This window comes from Oryctolagus cuniculus, chromosome 18 (genome assembly GCF_964237555.1).
Source record: "Oryctolagus cuniculus chromosome 18, mOryCun1.1, whole genome shotgun sequence".
Classification (NCBI taxonomy): Eukaryota; Metazoa; Chordata; class Mammalia; order Lagomorpha; family Leporidae; genus Oryctolagus; species Oryctolagus cuniculus.
In genome coordinates this window covers 31064815-31091047 of record NC_091449.1, presented here as the reverse complement: position 1 = coordinate 31091047, position 26233 = coordinate 31064815, and the positions used below count along the sequence as shown (strand labels likewise).

Below are 26233 nucleotides of genomic sequence, written 5' to 3'. Positions count from 1 at the left end.
TTCACTCCCTTTCAAATTAATTAATTTTAAAAAGGCTTACTATGAGCCGGCGCTGCGGCTCAATAGGCTAATCCTCCGCCTAGCGGCGCCGGCACACCGGGTTCTAGTCCCGGTCAGGGCGCCGGATTCTGTCCCGGTTGCCCCTCTTCCAGGCCAGCCCTCTGCTGTGGCCAGGGAGTGCAGTGGAGGATGGCCCAGGTGCTTGGGCCCTGCACCCCATGGGAGACCAGGAAAAGCACCTGGCTCCTGGCTCCTGCCATCGGATCAGCGCGGTGCGCCGGCCGCAGCGCGCCGGCCGCGGCGGCCATTGGAGGGTGAACCAACGGCAAAAGGAAGACCTTTCTCTCTGTCTCTCTCTCTCACTGTCCACTCTGCCTGTCAAAAAAAAAAAAAAAAGGCTTACTATGGAGTTGTACTCATCAAGACTCTGGTGTTCACATAAGGGTGTGTTTAAAGAAGAGTTGAATAGAACAGTCCAGAACTACAAGATTCTTCAAAAAGTTCATGGAAAGTGTATATGTGTGTGTTTTTTTTTTTGTTTTGTTTTGTTTTTTTTTGACAGAGTGGACAGTGAGAGAGAGAGACAGAGAGAAAGGTCTTCCATTGCCGTTGGATCACCCTCCAGTGGCCACCTCGACCGGCGCGCTGCGCTGATCCGAAGGCAGGAGCCAGGTACTTATCCTGGTTTCCCATGGGGTGCAGGGCCCAAGCACTTGGGCCATCCTCCACTGCACTCCCTGGCCACAGCAGAGGGCTGGCCTGGAAGAGGGGCAACCAGGACAGAATCCAGCACCCCGACTGGGACTAGAACCTGGTGTGCCGGCGCCGCAAGGCGGAGGATTAGCCTATTGAGCCACGGCGCCGGCTATGTGTGTATTTTTTTTAAAAGTGTAGATTTTTAAATCAAAATATACTTAATTTTTACATTCCATTTTATTCCTTATTTTAATTCCATGACCTTTTTGAATTCCCTTTATAGAGCTGTATATAAATGATCAACTGATTTGGTTTTCCCAAAGTGCCAAGACAATTCAGTTGAAAGGCATGTAAATGGCCAATGGTTCATCATCATTGATAAATAGGAAAATGCCATTAAAACCATTATGATATACTTTTTCACACCCAGTATCACACCTGTTAGCATGGTTAAAGCTAAAACCAGTATCACCAAATATTGGTAAGGATATAAAACAATCTAAACTTGCATACTTTCTTTGATAGGAATATAAAATGATACAGTCATTTCAGAAAACAGGCAAATGTCTCTTTTTTTTAAAAGATTTATTTTATTTATTTGAAAAACAGAGTTACAGAGAGAGGTAGAGAGAGAGAGAGAGGTCTTCCATCCACTGGTTCACTCCCCAGATGGCAGCAACGGCTGGAGATGTGCCGATTCAAAGCCAGGAGCCAGGAGCTTCTTCTGGGTCTCCTGTGTAGGTGCAGGGGTCTAAGGACTTGGGCCATCTTATACTGCTATCCCAGACCACAGCAGAGAGCTAGATCAGAAGTGGAGCAGCCGGGACTAGATCCAGCGACCATATGGGATGCCAGTGCTCCAAGCCTTAACCTGCTTTAACCTGCTGCGCCACAGCGACTGGCAAATTTCTTACAAATGCATACCTTCCCTGTGATTCAGGTGTTCCACTCTCAAGTGTTTATGCAAAAGGTATCAAAATTTAAATTCACAAAAACATTTATCCCAGAATGTTCAGGGTAGCTTTATTTATAACAGCAACAAACTGGAAACCAATAAATGTCTTTTAACAGGAATATAGATATAAAAAATTATAGCACCTTCATATTCTACTCAGCAATAAAATAATAAATGACCAAAGAAAGAATATTCAGAGACATGGATAAATCTCAAAAATCTTAACTGAAAAATGGAGCACATGTTGGAAAGTTTTCAAACCTTAATATTTGGGTGTCTTCTAAGAGCACAATTTAACCCTCTTACTGAGGCAGAATAGTGGTTAATGGTTAAGAGCTTTGACTGTGAAGCCTAGATTCAAATTTTGGGTCTACAATTTATTAGCTGTCTGATCACAGCAAGTAAACTTTACATATGTCAAATGAGAAGAACAGTAGTACCCAACTTACAGGGTTACTGCATGCAGAGAACATACAGCACTACCCGGCATAATGTAGGTGCTGTGTATTTACTATGATACTAGTAATTTAGTATTATTTTTTAAGTAGTCAAATTGATTTGATTTATTCTTGCTGTTTTATGTCTTGTATTCATTATGCTTTTCCTTTTTTCTTCTCTGTCTTCTATTGTATCATTCAATTTTTCCTCCTTTCATAGTTCCTGAGGTGGGTTATATATTATAAATTTTCCCCTTTTTATCATAGTGGTTGTATTCAAATGATTAAAACATACAACTAAAGACTTAGTATGTAAGAAAAACTCCTTAATGCACTTTGGTTCTCTTTCCCCCACCACATTCAGGCTACAATCAGTGATGTGATGGGGTGATTGAGTTTTACATTTTGTTGCTATGGTTATTTACATGTAGCTACAAGGTTTACTGATTTCTTGAATCACCATTGAACAGTATGTCTGCATTCTTTTTTTAATTCATGTATTGTTTTTCTGGGTACATGATCAAGTAATTCTGCAGACTTTCTGAGACCTTGCATGCCTGAAAATTTCATTATATTCTTCCAGCCTGCATGCCAACTTGAATCAGTATTGGATTCAGTGTTCAAAATCATTTTATTTCACATCCTAAAAGATACTTCATTGAATTCTAATATTTTGCTAGTCTAGTGCTAATCTGATTTTTCTCTTGCATATGACTTCTTTATTTTCTGAGATAGAGGATCTACACTGTCTTCTTTTTCATGATCTTCATTTTGTTGCTTTGTTTGACACTTAGTTGGATAAACCAGTTTATCTGTAAATTTAGTCAACATACATATTTGACCTAAAAATTTCATAGAAGGATAAATTTTAAAACTACTTGAAGGCCATCTCTATAAACGATATTTTTCCAGTACAGTTCATTTGTTTACTTGTTTATTTTTCTGAAGCTCACATGAGAACAGAGGAAGGAAACTGTAGATCTTCTTCCTCGTCTCTTTCCTCACTCCCTCACTTCCTCACATTTTTTGCCTTTTCTCTTTTGTGCTGTCTTCTAGAAAAACATATTTGCATAACTCGCCACCTTGATTTCAGAAGTGAAGAAGACAGGATTGGAATTTAATCACTGCAGAGTCCTTACTAGTTACCACTGTGAAAGCAGCTCAAAAATTATGACTTACTGAGTGGGTCAGGAAAATCATTCTCATGAGCAATTTATGTGAATAGGACAACACATCATTAATTACAGAGAATGAATAGTAAATGATTTATGATTATGTATACTAGTCTTTCCCAACAAATTATGTTGATAAATTTCATTACTTTTCCACTATTGCTTCCAAAATAAATGCTGTAAGCATTTTCTGTATTATAGATAAGTGCATTGCTAACTTTGTTTTGCATTAATATACTATGAGAGAATAAGCTTTTTACCTGGTGATTCACCAGCATATAGAAAGGAGCTTCAAAACATTTGTAATGGGGTAGATCTAGCCCTCAAGATGCCCGTTAGGATACCCACATCCCATTTCACATTCCTGGATTAAATTCCCAGCTCTGACCTTTCAATTCAGCTTCCATCTAATGTATTTGGGACAGCAGCAGAATGGCCCAAATACCTGGACCCCTATTGTCCTTGATGGAGACCTGGTTGGAGTTCCAGGATCCCTGCTTCAGCTTGGTTCAGCCCTACCCATTGCAGCCATTTGAAGATTGAGCCAACAGATGGGAGATTCTCTCTATCTCTCTTTCCCTCTCCCTCTCCTTCTCCTTTCTTTTTTATTCCCTCTCTCTTTCATTGCTTTTCAAATAAACTAATAAATCTTTTTAAAATATGTAAAAGTTAAAAAAAAGAAACCTATATTTGAGCTAGACATACAACATGATTGTGGACTTTAATTGCAAAAGATCTTGGTGGCTCTGTTACTTATCAGCCACAGATACACTAATCGTTGGCAGGGAAAGGACTTATAGCTATTTCATTTCTATTTTGTGTGTGTGTGTGTGTGTGTGTGTTTAAGATTTATTTTTATTTATTTGAAAGAGTTACAGAGAGAGGTCTTCCATCCACTGGTTCACTCTCTAGATGGCTGCAACAGCCAGAGCTACACCGATCCGGAGTCAGGAGCTTCTTCCAGGTCTCCCACCAAGGCCTTGGGCCATCTTCTACTGCTTTCGCAAGCCATAGCTGAGAGCTGGATTGGAAGAGGAGCAGCCGGGACTAGAACTGGCGCCCATATCGGATGTTTGCGCTTCAGGCCAGGGCGTTAAACCACTGCACCACAGCGCCAGCCCACATTTCTGTTGTTTTTGTACCACAACTCTAAAGCCCCAAAAACAATGTATTCGTGTTAGAAAATTTAAACCATGTAAATTAAAACATATCAATTTCAGCATATAAAGCTAAATATTTTATTCAAACCTAATTGGTTTAGTCAGATCAGAATAGTTTAAGTAAAAGTGGAATCAGTTGACCACTTGCAAAGGAAAATGAGTAAAAGCTATAAGAAGGAATTGGAATGTATCAGCAAAAACATTTATTCTCTTGATTTCATGAAGTACTGTAAAATTTCCAAGTCTTTCCAGATCCTCATTTTGCAGTCTTTTCCCCCTCATGCTGATAGATTAAATGCTATAGCAAGAACTGTTTTTAATATGATATACCTGATTTAAAAAAAAATGATAGATATATAGTAGCAAGTAGCAAGATTTACCTTTTTACCTAAGCCTCTCACTCATGTTTCATGAGCAGTATGTTTTTCACCCACTGATGTGTGATGCCACCTTTGTTGCATATCAGGTTTCTCTGTGGAATTAGTTCTGTTTCTGCTCTTTCTATTCTGAAGTCTTAAGCTTGTTTGTCAGTCTCTACACTGATTCTATATGTATTAATTATGTTAGCTCTAAAATACTTTTTGATATCTGATAAGGAAAAATTTTATGTGTTCCTATCCCTTTTTTCTGTCACATAACTCAGAATTGTTTTTATTTGAGCAAAAAGAAAAAAACCGTCTTTTGAGCCATAGATTTGATTCTATTTTATTTCCAGATTAATTTGTGAAGAATTCACATATTTGTGATGCTGAATCTTCCAGTCTCTAACATTTATTTACATCTTCTTTAAATATATTAATGTTTTATCTTTATCTTCATAGAATTCCTACATAGCTTTCATTAGATCATTCTGTTAGTTTTGAAATAGCATAGGGTTCTGGCCTTTCATACCCTCAGAGAATAGCTAAAGAAGAGATAAGGAAAAAGGAGCCAGAGCCTGCCTTAACACACAGTTTGCTTTATTTATAAGCAAAGAGGTGGCTACAGTCTCCGAAAGGACTTCACATGGGGTGGTCATAGGGCTGGGCTTTTATCTGCTCTGGTGGTAGAGGGGACTTGGCAGCAGGGTCTCTCCAGAAGCCTCAGAGCCCTTTCACTTAGTTTTGCTAGCCATTTTGCAGATGCTTAGAGAAAGAGAGAGAGACCATGAGCAGATCTCCCATGCTAGGGGAGGGGAAGGAGTTGAGAAGGGGCAACAGGCCTTTTATTTACATTCCTTCGTAATTTAAGAGATTTCATTGTTATTATGTGTGAATTTTTTCTATTAATTTTCTAATGGTTGTTACTGACGTATAAGAAAGCTTATATTTTTAATATTTGTGCTTTTTAAAAAAAATTATTTGAGAGGCACTCCAAATGCCTACAACTGCTGAGACTAGCCCAGGCTGAATCCCAGAGCCAGGAACTCAATCCAGGTCTCCAACTTGAGTGACAGGAACCAAGAACTAAGTCATTCCAGCAGGAAGCTGCAGTCAGGAGCCAGAGCTGGGTTTCAAACCCGGGCACTCAAGTATGGGACAAGGATGTCCCAACTGGCATCCTAACCACCAGACTAGATGTCTACCCCAGAGGCTGTTTTTTCCATGTGACTCTTGTATTCGTCAGTCTTTCTTCATTCTCCTATTTTAATAATTTGTACATTCTGTTGGGTTTCCTGTATAGATAAATCATTTCATTTGAAAATAAGAAGAAGTACATCTCTTGTAATACAATTATTTTACCTCTTCTTTCTTTTTCTGATCTCATTGCATTGGCCAGCACCTTCATTACAGTGTTGAATAGTAATGGTGTTATCTGGGTCTACTGACTTACTCATGACCATACATGGCTTTTGTATTCAGAAGAGTTTGTAACAGAACCAGGCATGTTTTAATAGAATGCAAATATAGAACAGTATTTTTAAATAAGATTTATTTATTTATTTGAAAGTCAGAGTTACACAGAGAGAAGGAGAGGCAAAGAGAGAGAAAGAGGTCTTCCATCCTCTGTTTTACTCCCCAGATGGCCGCAGCTGCAAGAGCTGTGCCGATTCGAAGCCAGGAGCCAGGAGCTTCTTCCAGGTCTCCCATGTGGGTGCAGGGGCCCAAGGACTTGGGCCATCTTCTACTGCTTTCCCAGGCTATAGCAGAGGGCTGGATCATAAGTGGAGCAGCCAGGATCAAACTGGCTCCCATTTGGGATGCCGGCACTGCAGGTGGCAGCTTTACCTGCTATGCCACAGCTCCAGCCCTTATCCATTCTTAATGGGACCCTCCTCCTTTTCTCACTCCAACAGGGACCTGATCTCACTGCCTATTAGCCCATTTAACTCCTCACAATTATCCCAAGGAAAGATAATTTTATCCCCCGAAAAGATAATTTTATCCCCCCTGTGAGTAACAAGGTAAGAAAGTAACAAGCATGCTGAGGTTAAATATTCTTGGGTCACATGGGGTCCAGAAGGACCTGTCAAAATTTTCTCTTTTTTTATAAGGACTAATTGTTTTACATCTGCTTTTTCTTCCACCCAAGTTTTAGTTAATTATCTAAAAGTTCTGTCTTCTGCTTAATAAAGGGTTTAACAGGTGATTATGGATACATTTCCAGGCTTAATCTTATTTTAATGCATTTTCATTGATGGGATATTGCCCTTTTGTTAAGGTAGGTAATTATCTGAACTCAGCATGTTGTCTAGCCTTCCTCAAGAAGATAAAATTACATCAGTTTCTGTTTCTCCCAGGTATTAAGGTATATAAGTTTCTTAGCTCTCATGAGCTAGTATTAAGTTGAAGTTGGTTTTAGAATATGGTGTAAACGTAAGGAAAAAAGAGCAAGACAAAGACATAAACTTATAACCAGAACAGGTTTATTCAGGGAACAAACCTGAGAGGGCCTCACTCCCCGCAAAGGCATGTGAGAGAACCACCTGCGAACACACAGCAGAGCACATTCTCATCCAAGCCGCAGAGCATGAGGGTGAGCAGTGGAGCACTGGGGTAAGGCTGAACTCTTGAGGTATAGGTGGGCGGGCTTGGGCTAAGGCTAAGGCTGGGCTCTTATGATATAGTGGGCAGGCTTGGGCTAATGGGTAGGGCAGGGTTGAGCTGGTCAAGGAAGAATGCAGGGATTTGGGATTTTAGTCACACAGACAAGGGACTAAAATAGATCTAAAGCTTTTCTTCTTGCTTAATTACAGAGGTTAGCCTAAGTGGTTCAGATGCCCACATCCCAAATCAGAGGACCTAGGTTCATACCCAACTCCAGCCCCTGACTCCAGCTTCCTGCTAATGCAGACATCTGGAGGCAGTAATGATAATGTATATGACTGGGTTACTGCCACCCCTATGGAGAGACCAAGATCTTATTCCCAACCCCTAACCTTTGTGGGCTTTTGGGAAGAGAACTGGCTGATAAAAGTGTTGTCTCTTTCTCTCAGTCTTTGTCTCTCTGCCTCTCAAATAAATAAATACAGTTTAAAAGAGATAGTATGTAAGTGCAAAATACAGCTGGTAAGAAGAGAAGTGTTTGGTTTTCCTGATCAAATTTTATTGGTATCTCTAACTGTAAATGAATATGACCAATATTTACCTAAAAATAACATATACAGATGAGTCTGTTGCCTGTCAGAAGAATCCACTGTGTAAAACAAACAATTTTTCAATAATATTTAAACTGTTTTAGAAATTCCTCTTTCTGAATTGCCTGTATGGGGAGTAAGATTACTATGGTGGGGATGAAACATTCTGTATTTAACTAGTAGTGATGATTATGCAACCCTAGTAATATACTTAATTATATACTTTAAAATGGTATTTGTAGTATGTGAATTGTATCTCAGTAAAATAGGTCAGTTAAAAAGTAAGACTGGGGCCGGTGCTGTAGCATAGTGGATAAAGCTGCGCCTGCAGTGCCAGCATCTCATACGGGCTCTGATTCAAGTCCCAGCTGCTACATTTCTGATCTAGCTCCCTGTTAATGCACCTGGGAGAGCAGCAAAAGATGGCCCAAGTCCTTGGGCCACTGCACCTGATATCAGAGATGACCCCCTAAATCTATTCAAAAATGTGGCACTTAAAGTTTCCCAGAAGTCCCATCTGGGGTGCCACATATGCTATTGGAATTTGGGGTGCCATACGATATCACTGTATGCTTATTAATAAGTCCCAAATATTAATAAGCATGAGAGGGTTCTTGCCAAATATTTAGAGAAGAATTCTAAATACCAGCACAGATAAATGAGGCTGCATATTACATTTTAAGCCTTTATTTAGTGCAAAAGATGCATAGGAGAGTGAGAGCTTTAGAGAAAGAGGTAAATCTGGGTTCATACCAAACACCAGGAACCAGCCGCTTGGAGAAGCATCTAGGCCAGGAAGCCTAGGGCAGGTGGCCCAAAGGCCACGCACCCTGGAGGCACATGGCTACAGCCAGCCCCCTCCTGGCAAGAGGCCAGGGCCGAAAAGAAGGGCGGGACTCACTGTGTCCCAGGCTTTTAACCCACTTCCAAAGGGGAGTGGTTAATTAACCTGATTGACTGGTGGGCACCCAGGTGTGGCCAGGTAGGGGCATGAGGTCACATAGGAGCATGGCGAAGGTATCAGGTAGGGCGTGAGGTCATGCAGGGGCGTGGCAAAGGCGTGGTCTTCCAGCTCACAAACCTAATCAATTTTTTTTTTTTTTGACAGGCAGACTTAGAGAGAGAGAGACAGAAAGGTCTTCCTTTTTCTGTTGGTTCACCCCGCAAATGGCCGCTACCGCTGGCACGCTGCGCTGATCTGAAGCCAGGAGCCAGGTGCTTCCTCCTGGTCTCCCATGCGGGTGCAGGGTCCAAGGACTTGGGCCATCCTTCAATGCCTTCCTGGGCCACAGCAGAGAACTGGACTGGAAGAGGAGCAACTGGGACAGAATCCGGTGCCCCGACCGGGACTAGAACCCAGGTGCTGCTGGCAGAGGATTAGCCTAGTGAGCCGCGGCGCTGGCCAAACCTATTCGATTTTAACCTATATGCCTGCATACTTCACACCCATGTGAGAGACCCAGGAGAAGCTCCTGGCTCCTGGATTTGACCAGCCCAGCTCTGGGCCATTGCAGCCATTTGGGGTGAACTAGTGGATGGAAGACTTCTCTTTCTCTCTCTGCCTCTGCCCTTCTGTAACTCTGCCTTTCAAATAAATAATTCTTTAAAAAAAATAGTAAGACTAAGGAAAATTTCACTGCTTTATATGTACTTCTATTTTTTACAAATCTTGTATTAACCAACTGTTAAAAGACAAACATATTCCAATTTTAAAGAATTTATTGGAACAGAGAATGATTCACGAATTGAGCAGTTCCAGACAATTATGGACAATTATGGACTCCACTAAAGAGACACTTTTATAGGATGAGAAGTAAAGCAAAGAAAATAATTGGATGATGTGGGACAATATCTTCATTTGTATCTTTGCTGAAGAAAATCCCTACTTAAGGGTTAGTTGGTTAGGTTTAAGCTTTGTTGACACTGAGTTTGGATCTGTTTACTTAAGTAGGAACTCGGGGCACTGGACCTATCTCAGTCTAATCACTTCAATTAATTATTTTACCACAACCCACTTACTCACAGTAACCATAATACTTAAGTCCAAATTTATTGCTCACATTGAAGGTTCACAAACACTGAGTATGTCAGTATCCTTAGGAGGAATCAAAAAGTGTGGACAAATATATTAACATGAGATATCTAGAAGGAGCTTACTTTGGAGGATACAAGTGTGTATGTACATGTGTTATGAGATTATTGTTTTATGAAAATCAGTCATATTGACTAGTTCCATTCAGTCTGTGTGCTACAGCCAGCCAGGGCTACTCTGAGCCTCGTGAGGTATCTACATAGACAACCCAGAAAGGTGTCTGACCATCCTTAGATTCAGAATCTTACTGTGGGTGATGTCCCTACCAGCCAGACCACCTCTCCATCATTTTCCTCTAATTCTAACATAATTGATCAATTCAAAAATAGACGAGTTTAGAAAAGAACTGACAGTGTTTTGTTTTTTTAAGATTCATTTATTTATTTGAAAGTTGTAGTTACACAGAAAGAGGAGAGGCAGAGAGAGAGAGAGAGAGAGAGGTCTTCCATCCACTGGTTCACTCCCCAGTTGCCCGCAACAGCCGGAGGTGCGCCAATCTGAAGCCAGGAGCCAGGAGCTTCTTCCGGGTCTCTCACGCGGGTGCAGGGGCCCAATGACTTGGACCATCTTCCACTGCTTTCCCAGGCCGTAGCAGAGAGCTGGATCGAAAGTGGAGCAGCCAGGTCTTGAACCGGTGCCCATATGGGATGCTGGCACTGCAGGTGTTAACTCGCTACACCACAGCACCAGCCCCCTGACAGTATTTAAAAATATTTTAAGTATTGGTGTTTATTTTTATTATAAAAGGCTAATTTTACTTCAATTGCTGGGTGCCTGTTCTATTGTAACAGACTTCCAGTTTCTAGGAAAACAAGTATAGATGAGACAGAAAAGTTGGGGAATGTAGATAGTAAACAGCAAGTAACAAGTAAGCAAAGTTTTAGGCCATGTCAAGACTGTGCCGTGAATTAAGGTAGGTGATGTGAGAGAATGACTGGTGACTACTGCTTAGTACAGAAAAATACATACAAATGAATAGAATAAAGTATTCCTAAAATCTCAGCCATCAAGACAAAACTACCATTAATTATGAATGTGTATTCCTTCTCTGCCTCTGTGTCCTCTTTGAGTGTGTGTGTATGTGATGCTTTGTGATGCCAGCAGTACAGTTTTAGAACCTGCTCTTCTCACTTGCCTATGAACAGTTTTACATGTCACTTTTAATGCTACTTTTATAGTATTTTAATAATTCAGAATATTCCATTGAGTTATTTAACCAGTCTCAGTTATTGGATGCTTGGATTGTCTTTATGTTCTTTTTAAAAGTCACATTAGGTTTGACTTTTTATTAAGCTAAAATTCACATATTCAAACAAATTATTCATTTATAGTGTTGAAAGACAAAAGCTTTTTCCTGTCATTGTTAAATATATTTCTCATGCTTCTGGCTTGCTTTATTTTATTTTTTAAAACTTTTCTATCTGCTAAGGACATTATACAAAGCATAATTTTGGACCTATTAGTTTTTTTCCCCTGTTTTACTTCCGTTGGCTCTTACTCAAATTTGTAGCACATGCTGTTTTGGTTTCTCTAGGTGAGTAACTCCTACATCTTTATACCAGACCTTTTCTCTGTGACACGTGAATGTCTGACCATCTCCTCAAATTTGTCTTGTCTAAAACCAAACTTAATCATACATTCCCTCTTGTCAAACCCAATTTCTTCATAACTTCCCTGTTTACCACAAAGATCTCATCGTGGGCTCCAGTCATTTCAGCCTAGGGATTACATTTGACTGTTCTCTGCCAACTAACTACAATCCTCTTTTATAATGTGATTTTAAGGCTTTTTTTCTCTTCCATTTGTACCTCACTAATTCAACTCATCTTTTCCTTACCCTAAGTTATTTTAACAGTTTCCTCATTGATTTCTTTGTCTCTATTTGAAACTCGCCCCATTTCAATTCTGCCTGTCCCCTCCAGGTATTGTTGCATCACTCATCCTCTTCACTTTATCTTAAAAATCTCATTCCACTCTCTTTTTCTCCGGTCTTTATTTAAATACGTACACATTCCCTTCAATTTAAAAGGAAAAAAAATACAATGTTTTTGGATACCAGATACCTGTCTGTACTTTATTTTCTCTCAAATTAAAACACATTTGTCCTGAGGCTACCTCTGTACCTTGATTCTCTATATAACCAACAGCAATCTAGTTTGTTATTAAACTGAAAACCTAACTTAGGAGTATACTTTTTTTTAACAAATAAATGAGTCTCAGCCAATCATAATAGTCAACTGTCAGCCACTCACAGATTGCCAGCTGATCAGACCTTTCCCAAAGGAGACAAACACCCAGCTGTGAGCATGGAGCTGTCTCTGCAGCTCGTATTTTCTGTCTGTAAGTGCTGCCTGCCCACATTGTGGAACACATCTTTCTGAACTGCCACTGGATCTGAGGCCTGCCTGATTCATGAAGTCTTTTCTTTGTTCAATTAAACTCTATTCAGCTTAACTCATCTCAAGTTTATAGCACCTCAAATTCATCCTTAAACTGCCACAGTCAAGCTTCACCCTTCTAAAGCTCTCCTTCAGTCCCAGTTAGTGACTTCTGGTAGACAGATCTGGTGGATACTTCAAGGCCATTTATGTCACCAGATCTTGGCTGCATTTAGATGTTGGTGGCTCAGTCCTCAATCTCCATTGTTCTCTCCATGTACTCCCTAACTTTTCCTGTACTTTTCTCTTAGTGACCTTAAAACTGGTATTTCTAGGGTTCTGTTTTCAGCCGTTAATTCTCACTCTGCATTATCTGTATCTGCTTTGACCATTTTATTCACCACTTATTAATGTAGGCCTTTGAGTCTGAGCCCAATTCTTGGGTAACTGCCTGCCTGTTCCCCTGGGTATTTTAGGTCTGGCACCCTAGAAAGTGTCTTCACTCTCCTGAACCTGTGGTTGATGTTCTGTTTCTCTAAAGTGATGCAACTAAAACACAAACCAGAAATGTGGAAGCCATTCTTCATTTCCATTTTCCAGTTCTTCTCTTTCCCCATCTGCTTCCTTGTAGTCCAAACAGGACTACTATAATTTCCCATTCAGTTGGTTTCTTCTGCATATGTACTTTATAAGTTTTGGTACATCCGGAAATTTAGCCCAATTAAAATCTGAGTAGCCCGTTTACAACATTATTCAGCTAAGAATTAAAATGTCTGTTCTATTTCATATCATGTAATACAAAACCACAAATATTAGGCCTAGAAAGAAAGTGTTGTGTTGACCACCAAATTAACTAGTATAAGGAATACCTATGAATAAACAAATTAACACATGACAAATTTTTTTCTAACCATTTATCTGACAGGAACCTTTAGCATTCACAGTCTTACATACCATAGGTTTCCCTTTCAATTGACCTTGGCCTATAAAAGATATTCTCTGGGCCAGCACTGTGGCACAGCAGGTCAAGCTGCCATCTGCAGTGCCCACATCCCATATAGATGCTGGTTCTATTTCCAGCTGCACCGCTTCCAATCCAGCTCCCTGATGCTGTGCCTGGGAAAGTAACAGAGGTTCACCAATGTGGAGGACCCAAAAGAAACTCTTGGTTCCAGGCTTTGGATCCGCCCATTTCCAGCCATTGCAGCCATTTGGGGAGTGAACCAGTGGATGGAAGAGCTGTTTCTGTTTCCCCTCTCTCTGTAGCTCTGACTTCCAAATAAATAAGTTAAAAAAAAAATGTTTTAAAACCTCATGCTCCTTTCCTTCTTTGATTCAGGAAACATTTGCTGTCTGCTTACTGAATCTCATATCCTAGACACTGTGGAATTAATGTATTTCTTTTGCCAAGAACTTAAGTCAACTTTATCCTGAATATTAGGTTAATCGCCTTATTTGAACATTTCTAATTGTCAGTAATCTATATTATAAAACACCCAATAATCTGTAGTATTTCAAAGTGGAAGTTGTATATGCATTCTGCAGTTAGCAATAGGCAGCATGGGTTTCAGAGCAGCCATTCAAAAGAAAAGTTTTGTGTTTTTTTTTTTTCATTTTAGAGGATTCCTAATGGACTTATTTGTGATTCTTCTTACTTTGTTCCTCTTCTGCATGTACAGCTTCCTTTCTTGAGAATGCTATAGAAAAGTAGACATATCCCCAAATTGAAAAGTCTTTTTCTTTTATGTGAACCTAGACTGATAATGAAATAGGAAATTAAGGGGAGGAGAGTTAAGAACACTCTAGAAGAACAGAACTCACTGGAGGTAGAAATAACTAAAATGGATACCCAAGCTTTAAGAGCAGCCAAGGAGAAAATAGAACTTCAAGTTAAATGATCCATCAGCTACCTTTCTTAATGAGAAATAAGACAGATGCATGCAGCACATTAACAGCCTAGAATAACCCAAACTTTGTCAAGTGGTAGTGTTTGAGAAACAACACTGATTTTATGGCCTCTAAAATTAAAACCAGCCTCAGACTGCAAACTAGATGTATAAATATTGGCATATAGAGAGAAGTGGTATTTGCTATGACATTGACATGTTGGCATTTCCCACAAGGTTAAAATTTTCTCTAATTACTTTGATTTTTATAAACAACTTTGTTAAGATACAATTCAGACACTATACTGTTCACCTGTTTACCATATACTTGTACAATATAGTGGCTTTTGCTATATTTACCAATGGATCCACCATCACAGTCAATTTTATAACATTTTCATTACCCTAAAATCAAGCCCAACTCACCTTAGCTATCACTCTCCATTCATCCCCTGATTCTCCCCACCCTCTTCAGCCATAGGAAACCACTAATCTACTTTCCATCTCTATTTTTTCTCTTCAAGGCATTTCATGCAAATGTAATCATATGATATGCAGTACTTTATGACTGATGTTTGACTTGGTGTAATGTTTTCAGGGTTTTCCTATGTGGTAGCATATATCAATACTTAATTTCTTTCTGTTGTCAATATTCCATTGTATAGACTTTGGGATTTTTCCATTTTTGACTATTATATGAAAAATTCTGTTATGCATATTTATAAACAAGCTTTCCTGTGGACATGTTTTCATTTATCTTAAAATTTACCTATGGCCGGCGCCACAGCTCCCTGGGCTAATCATCTGCCTACGGCGCCAGCACCGTGGGTTCTAGTCCCAGTTGGGGTGCTGGTTCTGTCCCGGTTGCTCCTCTTCCTGTCCAGCTCTCTGCTGTGGCCCAGGAAGGCAGTGGAGGATGGCCCAAGTGCTTGGGCCCTGCACCCACATGGGAGACCAGGAGGGGGCACCTGGCTCCTGGCTTCGGATTAGAGCAGCGTACCAGCTGTAGCGGCCATTTGGGGGATGAACCAATGGGAAAAAGAAGACCTTTCTCTCTGTTTCTCTAAAAAGAAAAAATTTACCTAGGAGTGGAATATATTTTTAGAATGGAAATCTCTTTAACCACTTCAGGAACTACAAAATTGTTTTCCAAATAGCTGCACCATTTTACATTTCCATCAATATAGTGCACATTCATTCCAATTTTTCTACATTTTCACCAGCATTTATTTGTTACCTGCCTTTAGTTTGTTTTCATTTATTTGAAAATCGAGAGAGCAAAATCTTGCATCTACTGGTTCACTTCCCAAATGCCAAAAACAACCGTGGCCAAGCCAGGTTGAAACCAGGAGCTTGGAACTCAGTCCAGGTCTCTTATGTGGGTGGCAAAGACCCAAATACTTGATCCATCATCTGCTGCCTCCTGGGATAAGCATCAACAGGAAGCTGAATTGGAATTGGTGGAGCCAGGATTCAAATCAGACACTCTGATATGGAAATGCAGGCATCCAGTGTGCCAAATGCCTGTCCCTGCCTCTTATTATAGCCATCCTAGTGAGTGTGAAGTGTTGTCTCACTGTGGTTTAGCTTGGCAAATGGCTAATGATATTGAGCTTCTTTCATATGCTTATTGGTCATTGTCTCCTTTGGAAAACTGTTCATGCTGCTCCTCCGCATGCGGAGGAGCCCGAGGAGCCGCACCGGACCGGACGCTTGTTGTTCCCTTTTTTACAAGTCCTTTCTATAGTAAAGTAAGAATAAGTAAACAGCAAACTCCCAAAGCAAGAATGAGTAGAGAGAAGTGAGAAAGAACGAAGTAACAAACTTCCCCGCGAACTCTCCAACGCACTCTCCAACCAACCCACACCACCATGCCGTCTCTCTCCTCCTATATAGTCCTCTCCACCAATCCGTGCTCTGCTACCCACACGCCGAGCGCGCCGCTCTCCTCCAATCAGGAGCAGCTCTTGCAGCTTATCAAGTTGGTAAGGGGCAGCTGGGTAGAAGCTGTACGCTCCTCTCCCAGCACCACATTGTGGGAGAGCAGATGCATAGAATAAGTCTTAATTCCAGTAACAGTATAGTCCGAGTTGCTCCCCACAGTTCAGATCCTTTTCTCAGGTTTTTAGATTGAATTATTTGTATTTGTATTATTGAGTTTTAAGAATTTTTTATCTCTTCTCTATAGATACAAGCTGCAAGGTGTCGGGCGCATAACAGATCTTCCCAGGCAGACAAATCAATTAATTCACAGGCTTTTATTGGGGTTCCGCTCCTGGGCAAGTTTCCCAGTCCCAACAGAGCAACAGAGCGGGGGCCGGGGAAGTTGTCTGTCTGACCATTGACCTCTTCTGCTCATGCCACACCATTGTGAAATGATTCCATGTGAGGCCCTTACCAGAGCAGAGCAGAAGCTAGTGCCATGTTCTTAAACCATGCTCTTTAAGTATCTAGCCTCGGGTATTTTGGTATAGCAACAGAAAACAGACTAATACAATAATATTCCCTTATTATAATTTACTATAAGTAAAATATGTAGTGCTGTCAACTCTCTCCTGATACTGATGATTTTTAATCATCTCTTTGATTTTCTTCAAGGGTGATTCTGGCTAGAGGTTTGTCAATTGTATTGCTCTTTGCAAAGAACCACCTTTTGGTTTCATTGATTTCTTTTTTTTTCCCCTGTGGTTTTCCTATTTTCTATTTCGTTCATTTCCTCTATGTTGTGATTTCCTTTATTATGCTTACTTCATGTTTAATTTTGTCTTCTATCTCTAGTTTTTTAAACAGGTCACTGATTTGAGGCTGTTTTCTAATATAAATGTTTAGTGTTATAAACAATTCTAACTACTATTTTAGTGGCATACCACAAAATCTTGGTATGCTGTGTCTTCATTCAGTTCAAAGTACTTTCTGATATTTCTTTTTACTCATGAATTCTGTATTCATTCCCAAACTTAAGAGATTTTCCAAGTGTCTTGGTTAATGCTGTCTAATTTTGATTCCACTATGATCAGAGAACATTTTTTTTATTTTTTATTTATTTATTTTTTGACAGGCCGAGTTAGACAGTGAGAGAGAGACAAAGAGAAAGGTCTTCCTTTTTCCGTTGGCTCACCCCCTAAGTGGCCACTACGGCTGGGGCATTGTGGCCAGCGCACTGCGCTGATCCAAAACCAGGAGCCAGGTGCTTCCTCCTGGTCTCCCATGCGGGTGCAGGGCCCAAGCACCTGGGCCATCCTCTACTGCACTCCCGGGCCACAGCAGAGAGCTGGACAGGAAGAGGAGCAACCAGGACAGAACCAGCGCCCCAACTGGGACTAGAACCCGGTGTGCCTGCGCCACAGGCAGAGGATCAGCCTAGTGAGCCATGGCACTGGCCCAGAGAACATTTTTCATATGACTTAAATTCTTTTCTATTTATTGATACTTATTTTATGATTCAGAATATGCTTTAATGTGGTAAATATTTCATGTGTTTCTCAGAAGATTGTATTTTCTGGTGGTGTTGTTTGACTGTTCAATAAATGCTGGTCAGATATAATTGGTTTATATTGTTGTTCTGGACTTCTTTCTCCTCACTGATTCTACCAAGTATTTTTAGTCTATCAGTTATTGAGATATATTGAAATGCTTTACTATAATTATGAAATTGTTCACTGAGTCATTCTCCCAGTTTGCGTTTAGTGTAATTTCAGGCTGTTACTAGATATATCAATATTTAGGATTCTTATCTTCTTTGTAAGAACTGACTCCTTTTTATTATAAGTTACTCTGTTGTAATATTCTGTGTTCTGAAGTCTGATTTGCTTTTGTTAATATTACTGTTCCACCCTTCTATTAATATGTTTTAGTCTGGGGTACTGCTTTCTTATATGTAATAGTTTTATTGAGATATGATATTTACCAGGCAGTTCACCAACTAAAATGCATAGTTGGATGGTTATAGTATGGGCAAAAATTATATAACCATCACTTTCAAGTTCAGTACATTTTCACTATACCCCCCCCAAACACCTGCACCCATTAGCAGTCCCTCCTGTGTCCTCCAGACTTCAAGCAACTACTAATCTACTTTATATCTCTATAGATTTGCCTGTTCTGAACATTTCATACAAATGGGATTTTATAATATATAGTCCTTTGTGACTGGCCTCTTTCATTTAGCATGATTTCAGCATTCATCTAGGTATAAGTATATGACTTTTTATGGGCAAATAGTATGCCATTGCATAGATATGCCACATTTTGATTATCTGTTCATCAGTTAATATATTTATGGATGGTTTCTACCTTTGCGTCCAGCAGACAATGCTACTATGAACACTCATCCATACAAGTTTTTGCATGGATGTATGTTTTCATTTTTCTTGGGGTATACATAGGAATGAATTCTGAGTTAGGAGTTATTATTATGTTGAACCTTTTGAGTAATTCAGGCTATTTTCCAAAGCAGCTGTACCATTTTATGTGCCTCCTAGAAATGTATGCTGGTTCTGGCTTCTGCACATTCTCTCCAATGCTAGTTATTATCTCTCTTTTTATATTCACTGGATGTGAAATGATGTCTCATTGTGATTTTGGTTTGGATTTCTCTGATGGCTAATTCTGTACATATACTGGCCATTTATATATCATCCTTGGAAATATCTGTTTGGATCTTTAGTTCATTTTCAACTTTGAGGGCTTTTTAAAATTTGAACAGTCTTTATTTATCACTTAAATAGAGTAAAAAATAAATTATAAATGTCTATCAAAAAATTGAATGTAGGTGCTTTTTTATGGATCATTTTATTTAAAGTTAGTAGTAACCATATGTAATAAGTATAATTAGTATCTTTTTTTTTTCAAGATTTATATATTTGAAAGGCAATTTCAGGGGGTGGGGGAAATCTTTCATTTGCTGGTTCACTCTCCAAATGGCTGCAATGGATGCAGCTCGGCCAGGTTGAAGCCCAAAGTCTGGAACTCCGTCAGAGTCTCCTATAAGGGTGGCAGGGCCCAAGCACTTGGTCCATCTCTGCTTTCAGTGGCACATTAGCAGAAAGCTGAATTAGATGAAGAGCAGCCAGGAATCAAACGTGCTCATATGGGATGCCCGTGTCCTAGGTGGTAGTTTAACCCACTGACCCACATCTCCACCCCATATCTAGTTTTACAGTTTGAGAAACTGATGTTAGAATGCTTAAATAAATGTACCAGTAAGAGGTGCAGATGGATGAGCCCAGTATCCATGTTCTAAGTCCCTCTGCAGATGGCCCAAATCACTACTTCTCTTAATCTTTCAGGAGAATATAGACTGTTATTCTAATAATTTGTGGCTCATCTTTGTATTATGAAATTGTGAGGCTTTTTTGTATGTATTCTAGATAGAAGTCCCTTATCAAGTATATGGTTTATAGAAGTTGTTCCCCATTTTTTTTGCTTTCTTTATGGATGATTTCTCTTTATCATAACTTTTATTTTTTACCTATTTTTAAGATTAGTTTCTTGTAGGCAGCATATAGTTGAGTCTTAATTTTTAAATCCAATATGAGAATCTGTGATTTTTAATTTTTTTGACCCTTTATAATTCATGACAGTGTTGATATGGTTAGCTTTAAGTTTTCCAAATAATTTATTGTCTTCTGTTTTCATTTGAAATAATTTAGTACTTCTTGTGATTCCATTTTTTCTTTTTGGTTGATTTATTAACTATAAATTTTGTCACAGTGGATGTTTTTGGATATATAGGAAACATCTTTAACTTAGTTTATCTTCAAACAGTATTATGCTACTTCATTTGTAGTTTCAAAACTACAACATTTTTGTTTCTCTTCTTTGGGTCTTGGTGCTATTTTTTTTTATTTATTTATTTGAGAGGCAGAGAGAAGGAGAAATAGACAAGAGATGCCATCCACTGATTTACTCCTAAAATGCCTTCAACATCCATTGCTAGGCTTTACCCACAGGTAGGAACACAAACCTGGCAGGAATCCAATTATCTGAGCTATTACCCCTGCCTCCCAGTGTCAACATTAGCAGGAAGCTGAAGTCAGAAGTCAGATCTGGGAATCCAATCTAAATACTCTGATGTGGGATGACAGAGTATTAACCACTAGTCTATATGCCATCTCCTCTTGATGCTATTTTTATCACACATTTTATATCTACTTATATTATTAATATGACACTGTGTTGGGTTTTATTTGTTTAAATAGTCAATTCTCTTTAAAAAGATTTAAATAATTTTTAAGATTACATTTATATATATATTAGACATTTTCAGTATTTTCTATCCCACTGTATTGACCTAGATTGTCATCTGGTATCATTTTTCATCTGCCCGATTGACTTCCTTTAACCTTTCTTTATTTTTTAAAGATTTTATTTTATTTGAAAGTTAGAGTTACAGACAATGAGAGGGAGGTTTTCTTTCCGTTGGCTCACTCCCCAAATGAATGCTACAGCAGAGCTGTGCCAATCTGAATCCAGGAGCCAGGTGCCTCTTCCTGGTCTCCCTCATGGGTGCAGGGGCTTAAGGATTTGGACCATCTTCCACTGCTTTCCCAGGTCATAGCCGAGAGCTGGACTGGAAGAGGGGCAGCCGGGACTAGAACCGTTGCCCACATGGGATGCCAGTTCCGCAGTTGAAGGGTTAACCTACTGTGCCATGGCACCAACCCTTCCTTTAACCTTTCTTATATGACAAAAAAAAAAAAAATTGGTGTAAAGGATTATAGAAATATTAGAAACCTTTTAGTGTAAGATGCCATAGACAAAATTTTACAAAATAAAAGGCTATGAAATAATGTTTGCAACAACGTGACATGTAATGATAATAACGATATTGATTGTGTACTGTGCTATGTACTAGACACCATTTTAAAAATTTCATCATGCAGTTTCTCATTTCATCCTTGCAACAGCATCTGAAGCGATGTACCATTATTAGATATGATGATAACAGGGATAGGACTAATGTCCTTAACAATCAGAGATCTAAAAATCAATAAGAAAAAAAATGTAAACAGCAGTTCACAGAAGAAACGTAAATAACTGATGAACCTGAAAGTAATATTCAACTTTGCTTATAATCAGAATGAGGTCATTTAAACTCTTCAATTGGAAAGAGTAATAATAAGCAATGCTACTAATATTGTCAAGGTATGAAGAACATATGTATACACTATTGAAGATATAAATTGGTGCATTTTATAGAGGGCTATTTAGACTTACTTATTATCATTTAAAAGAAGCATACCCTTTGACCAAATGACTGTCATCTGGAAATTCTTTTACAAGTTCCCAAGAAAAATAACTTATCTGTGTGTGTGTGTAAGTATAATAAGGGAGCAGTTGGCAACAACTTGACAGTTAATAAGAGAGTGTAAACATGAATGATGATTTAGCCATTATAATGGAGTGGCAATTGAAAAGAGCAAGACATAAGAAATCTGATGGGCTATTGGTGGGAGATACAAGATGGGACAGCTTGCCTGAGGTGATTTTCAAAACACACATCATCAAAAGTCTTTGATCAGACTGTGTGTATGTATGCACCAATTTCAAAATTTCTTTGCACCAAAATAAATTTCTTTTAATTCCATTTTCCAACATGTTTTTGAAGTCCCTTAGTATATCCCTTTTCCCCATGTTTATGTTATATAATTTTATGGAGGGGAAAAGTTGCAGAAAAAAATGTGTGTAGCAGAACACAGCTGAGTTTTTTTTTCCTTTTAGTGGATATATGTACTTATATATTCATATGTTCCTAGCAGTATAGGTTTAGAAAGATGGACGCCACATTGTTATCCTTGGAAAAAAAGAATTGTGAACTGAACATCTCTGTTGCTTGAGTTTTGCAGTAAATTTTTATAATTGTGAAAAAGCAGTTCTTCCTCGAATACATTCTGGACAGACATTTGGCACAGCAGTTAAGAAGCTGCTTTGGACACTCATATCCCGTAAAAGAGTGCCTGGGTTTGAATCATGGTTCCTTTCCCGATTTCAGCTTCCTGCTAAAGTGCACCCTAAAAGGCAGCAGGTAATGACTCCAGTACTTGAGTCCCTATCGTCCACGTGGGAGAGTGCGGTTGAATTCCAAGCTCCTGGCCCTGCCCAGCTGTTGACAGGCATTTCAGCCAATGCGGCCATTTGAGGAGTGTTCCAGCAAATCAAAGATCACTCTGTTTCTCCCTCTCTAATTCTGCCTTTCAAAAAAATCTTTCAAAAGAAAAATTAGAGTTTAAAAATCATTTGTAGGCCGGCGCCACGGCTCACTAGGCTAATCCTCCACCTTGCGGCACCGGCACAGCAGGTTCTAGTCCCGGTCGGTGCGCCGGATTCTGTCCCGGTTGCCCCTCTTCCAGGCCAGCTCTCTGCTGTGGCCCGGGAGTACAGTGGAGGATGGCCCAAGTACTTGGGCCCTGCACCCTGCATGAGAGATCAGGAGAAGCACCTGGCTCCCGGCTTCAGATCGGCGCAGTGCCCCAGCCGCAGCGTGCCAGCCGCAGCGGCCATTGGAGGGTGAACCAATGGAAAAGGAGGACCTGTCTCTCTGTCTCTCTCTCTCTCACTGTCTAACTCTGCCTGTCAAAAAAAAAAAAAAAATATATCAGTTGTTATGGGCCAGAACTGTGGCGTAGCATGTTAAAGCCCTGGCCTAAAGCGCCGGCACCCCATATGGCTGCCAGCTCAAGTCCCGGCTGCTCCATTTCTGATCCAGCTCTCTGCTTTGGCCTGGGAAAGCAGTAGAGGATGCCCCAAGTCCTTGGGCCCCTGCACCTGCGTGGGAGACCCAGAAGAAGCTCTTGGTTCCTGACTTCAGATTGGCACAGCTCTGGTTGTTGCAGCCATCTGGAGAGTGAACCAGCAGATGGAAGACCTCTCATTCTGTCTCTACCTCTCTCTGTAACTCTTTCAAATAAATAAAAATAAATAAATCTTTTTTAAAAAAATCAGTTATTAGGAGACAAGAAATCATTTCTTTCTAGTTAAATACTTTTTTATCTTTGATCCTCAGCAGAGTCCCCTCAAATTTGTCTGAATAAATGTTATATGGTATGAAAGATGTTTTATATGTTAAAATCTAGGAACTCTTGAGGTTGGAATCTTTCATCTGTAAAAAATAATTCAAAACCAATCATATAGTTAGTAGCTCATACAAATTGAATATTATGTACATAGATTTCCATTCTGTGTTAAACACCTACAAACATTTCTGTCTTATCATTAAGGTTTGTTCTTTTCTTTGTCATCCATACCCAAAGTAATATTTCATATGAAGAAAATAAATGTCTTTATGTATTTATTTAAAGAAGTTACTAGAGAAAAATTAAACAGTAATAAAATGGTATCCATATACAGTAATCTGGTATTTTTCAGTAGGCATAGAGGGAAGTGAAGGAGTATATATGTGAAATGCCTGTAAATAAGAGCTGTTACATAAAATCACACGTTATGAAAGTTATTTCTGTATCTAAAGAAAATATTTTTACATAACACTGGATTGTACTATATGGTAAGAATGTTGATAATACGAACACTGAGTGCTAACTGGATATCAGGAATTGTCTACGTGTTTTTATTCAGTATTTTGTTTTCACAACAATTTTATACTATAAGTACTCTTACACTAGATTTATAAGTAAATCTAGTTAAATAACTTGCTCAGTGAGGCACTGTTGTGACACAGCAGGTAAAGCTGCTACTCAGTGAGGCACCAGTCCTGGTTCCTCTGCTTCCCATCCAGCTTCTGGGGAAGGCAAGTCTAGTACTTGGGTCCTTCACCCACATGGGTGACACAAACAGAGTTCTGTGCTCCTGACTTTCACCTGGCCTATCCCCAGCTTTTGTGTGCATTTGGAGAGTAAACCAGACAATGAAGATCTCTGTTTGTCTCTCCTTTTTTTGTCCTGCCTTTCAAATAAATAAATCTTAAAAAAAAAAAAAAAATAGAAAAACTTGCTCAAGGTCACATAGCTGCTACATGACAGAGCCAGGATTGGAATCCATTTGATCTGGCTCTGGAATCTAAGCTCATAACCACTTTGCCAGTATAGTAAGGTGCAAGAGAGAGGATGTCATGGCTCGACAAACTATGTTTCTGTTATCTCAGAGATACTACTCTACTGCCTATCAGGGCAGCTGAAATTCTATTATAGGTTTGCTTCTGTGGGTTTAACAACACTTGGAGATATCAGGGGTCTCCAGTTAAAATGCAGATCTTCTACCAGCACCGCAGCTCACTAGGCTAATCCTCCGCCTTGCAGCGCCGGCACACCGGGTTCTAGTCCCGGTCGGGGCGCCGGATTCTGTCCCGGTTGCCCCTCTTCCAGGCCAGCTCTCTGCTGTGGCCAGGGAAGTGCAGTGGAGGATGGCCCAAGTACTTGGGCCCTGAACCCCATGGGAGACCAGGATAAGTACCTGGCTCCTGCCATCGGATCAGCGCGGTGCGCTGGCCGCAGCGCACCAGCCGTGGCGGCCACTGGAGGGTGAACCAATGGCAAAAGGAAGACCTTTCTCTCTGTCTCTCTCTCTCTCTCTCACTGTCCACTCTGCCTGTCAAAAAAAAAAAAAATGCAAATCTTCATTGAGGAGTAATACACACCTAAATGACAGTGACTAGACATTCAATAATAGAGTGCAGAGTCAGTGAATGTGGAGTACCAAGGGTGGAAAGACAGATGGACTTGGAAATTCTATATAGGAGATGTTAGCAACTCACTAACAGAAGTTAAAAATCAGAAATTTTTGCCAAAGGTTGAAAAAGCATAGCCAACCATTTATTTCTTTTATGTCATAGTACAATAGTCAATGAGACAAAGATTTTTCATTTAATTTCATCATATACCATTAACCATCTCCTTTTATTCTAGGAAATACAGCACAGCTAATGCACAGCACTGCTGTGTTATATTAACTAAATATATCTCCTTTATCATTCAGCAATCAGCAGGCCTTTTTGCTGGAGAACGTCCCTTGCAATAATGCAAGCTGTGAAGAAGTACATCGAATGTTTAAAGTCTACTGGGAGCTGATGGACCTCAATCAGATCAGAGATGCCGTGGTTGCCACTTTCTTTGACATTTACGAAGATGTGAGTTCAAAGCTGTCCTGTGTGTTTGGAGTTTGCCATCCACCTCATCTCACATTACTTCACCCTATTTAATCATAATATGTAGCTGACATCACAAAAACAAATGAGTTAATTAAAGAAAACCACTTTTAAAGTTAAATGGCAGAGGTTACAAAAGTATTTCCAACATTGATGACTACAGTCAAATATGAAAATGCTCTCTCATTGTGTGCTTGTTTAGATTAAACTATAAAGAATCATGTTTTGAAACTGATGAATCTGCCATTTTATCAGTTGACAAAAGCAGAGCCAACAGATAACAGGCTTTGGAACCTGCACAAGATTTCAGAAGAATGAGTTCAGTACTCTAATCTTTGTGAACTGGACATAGTGTCTGTTACCACAGATTCTTGTGATTCTGTCCTGATGGCCAGGTGTCCTTGTGAAAGACTTTGTAGCTTCTGGCTTCCCTCTTTCTAAAGGTGAATACCCAGCTTACCCCCTCAGAAAAGTAAATTCTGAGGGAAGAGAGCATTAGATTTGAGGAGTTACTATTGCAGAACATATTTTTGTAAGATAATTTATTTTAAAAAGTGAAATGCCCATGAGGACATTTATTTGGCAGAAATATCACAATGGGAAAAAATTAAGAGAATTGACTACAAATCAATTTTTAATTTCTGTATACCAAAAATGTCATAAATCAATTTAATTTTTTAACCTCCAGAATAAATTTCCTAGAAAAGAGTCAAATTATTAATATCCTTAATATAAAAGCGTTCATACAGACTGATGTGGAACCATTTAAATACCCTAGCAAAACAGAGCAAGGACAGTTTACA

At 39.5% G+C, this 26233-nt stretch overlaps 1 protein-coding gene and 1 long non-coding RNA gene across 11 annotated transcripts in view; one reads left to right on the top strand and one right to left on the bottom strand.

Annotated features, from left to right (window-relative positions):
• Window positions 1-26233, bottom strand: part of LOC108175508 (uncharacterized) — a 164048-nt gene that overhangs the window by 34610 nt on the left and 103205 nt on the right. Inside the window, exon 5 of one of the 10 annotated variants that reach the window (XR_011384210.1) lies at window positions 5669-25497. The exons of the other annotated variants lie outside the window; for them this stretch is intronic. This is a non-coding gene — a long non-coding RNA (uncharacterized lncRNA). Of the gene's footprint in view, window positions 1-5668; window positions 25498-26233 lie in introns of those variants that run through there. 10 annotated transcript variants of the gene reach the window in all.
• Window positions 1-26233, top strand: part of ITFG1 (integrin alpha FG-GAP repeat containing 1) — a 240511-nt gene that overhangs the window by 126522 nt on the left and 87756 nt on the right. The window contains exon 11 of the mRNA XM_008248375.4: window positions 25262-25412. Coding sequence (XP_008246597.1) covers window positions 25262-25412 — 151 coding nt within the window. The remainder of the gene's footprint in view (window positions 1-25261; window positions 25413-26233) is intronic.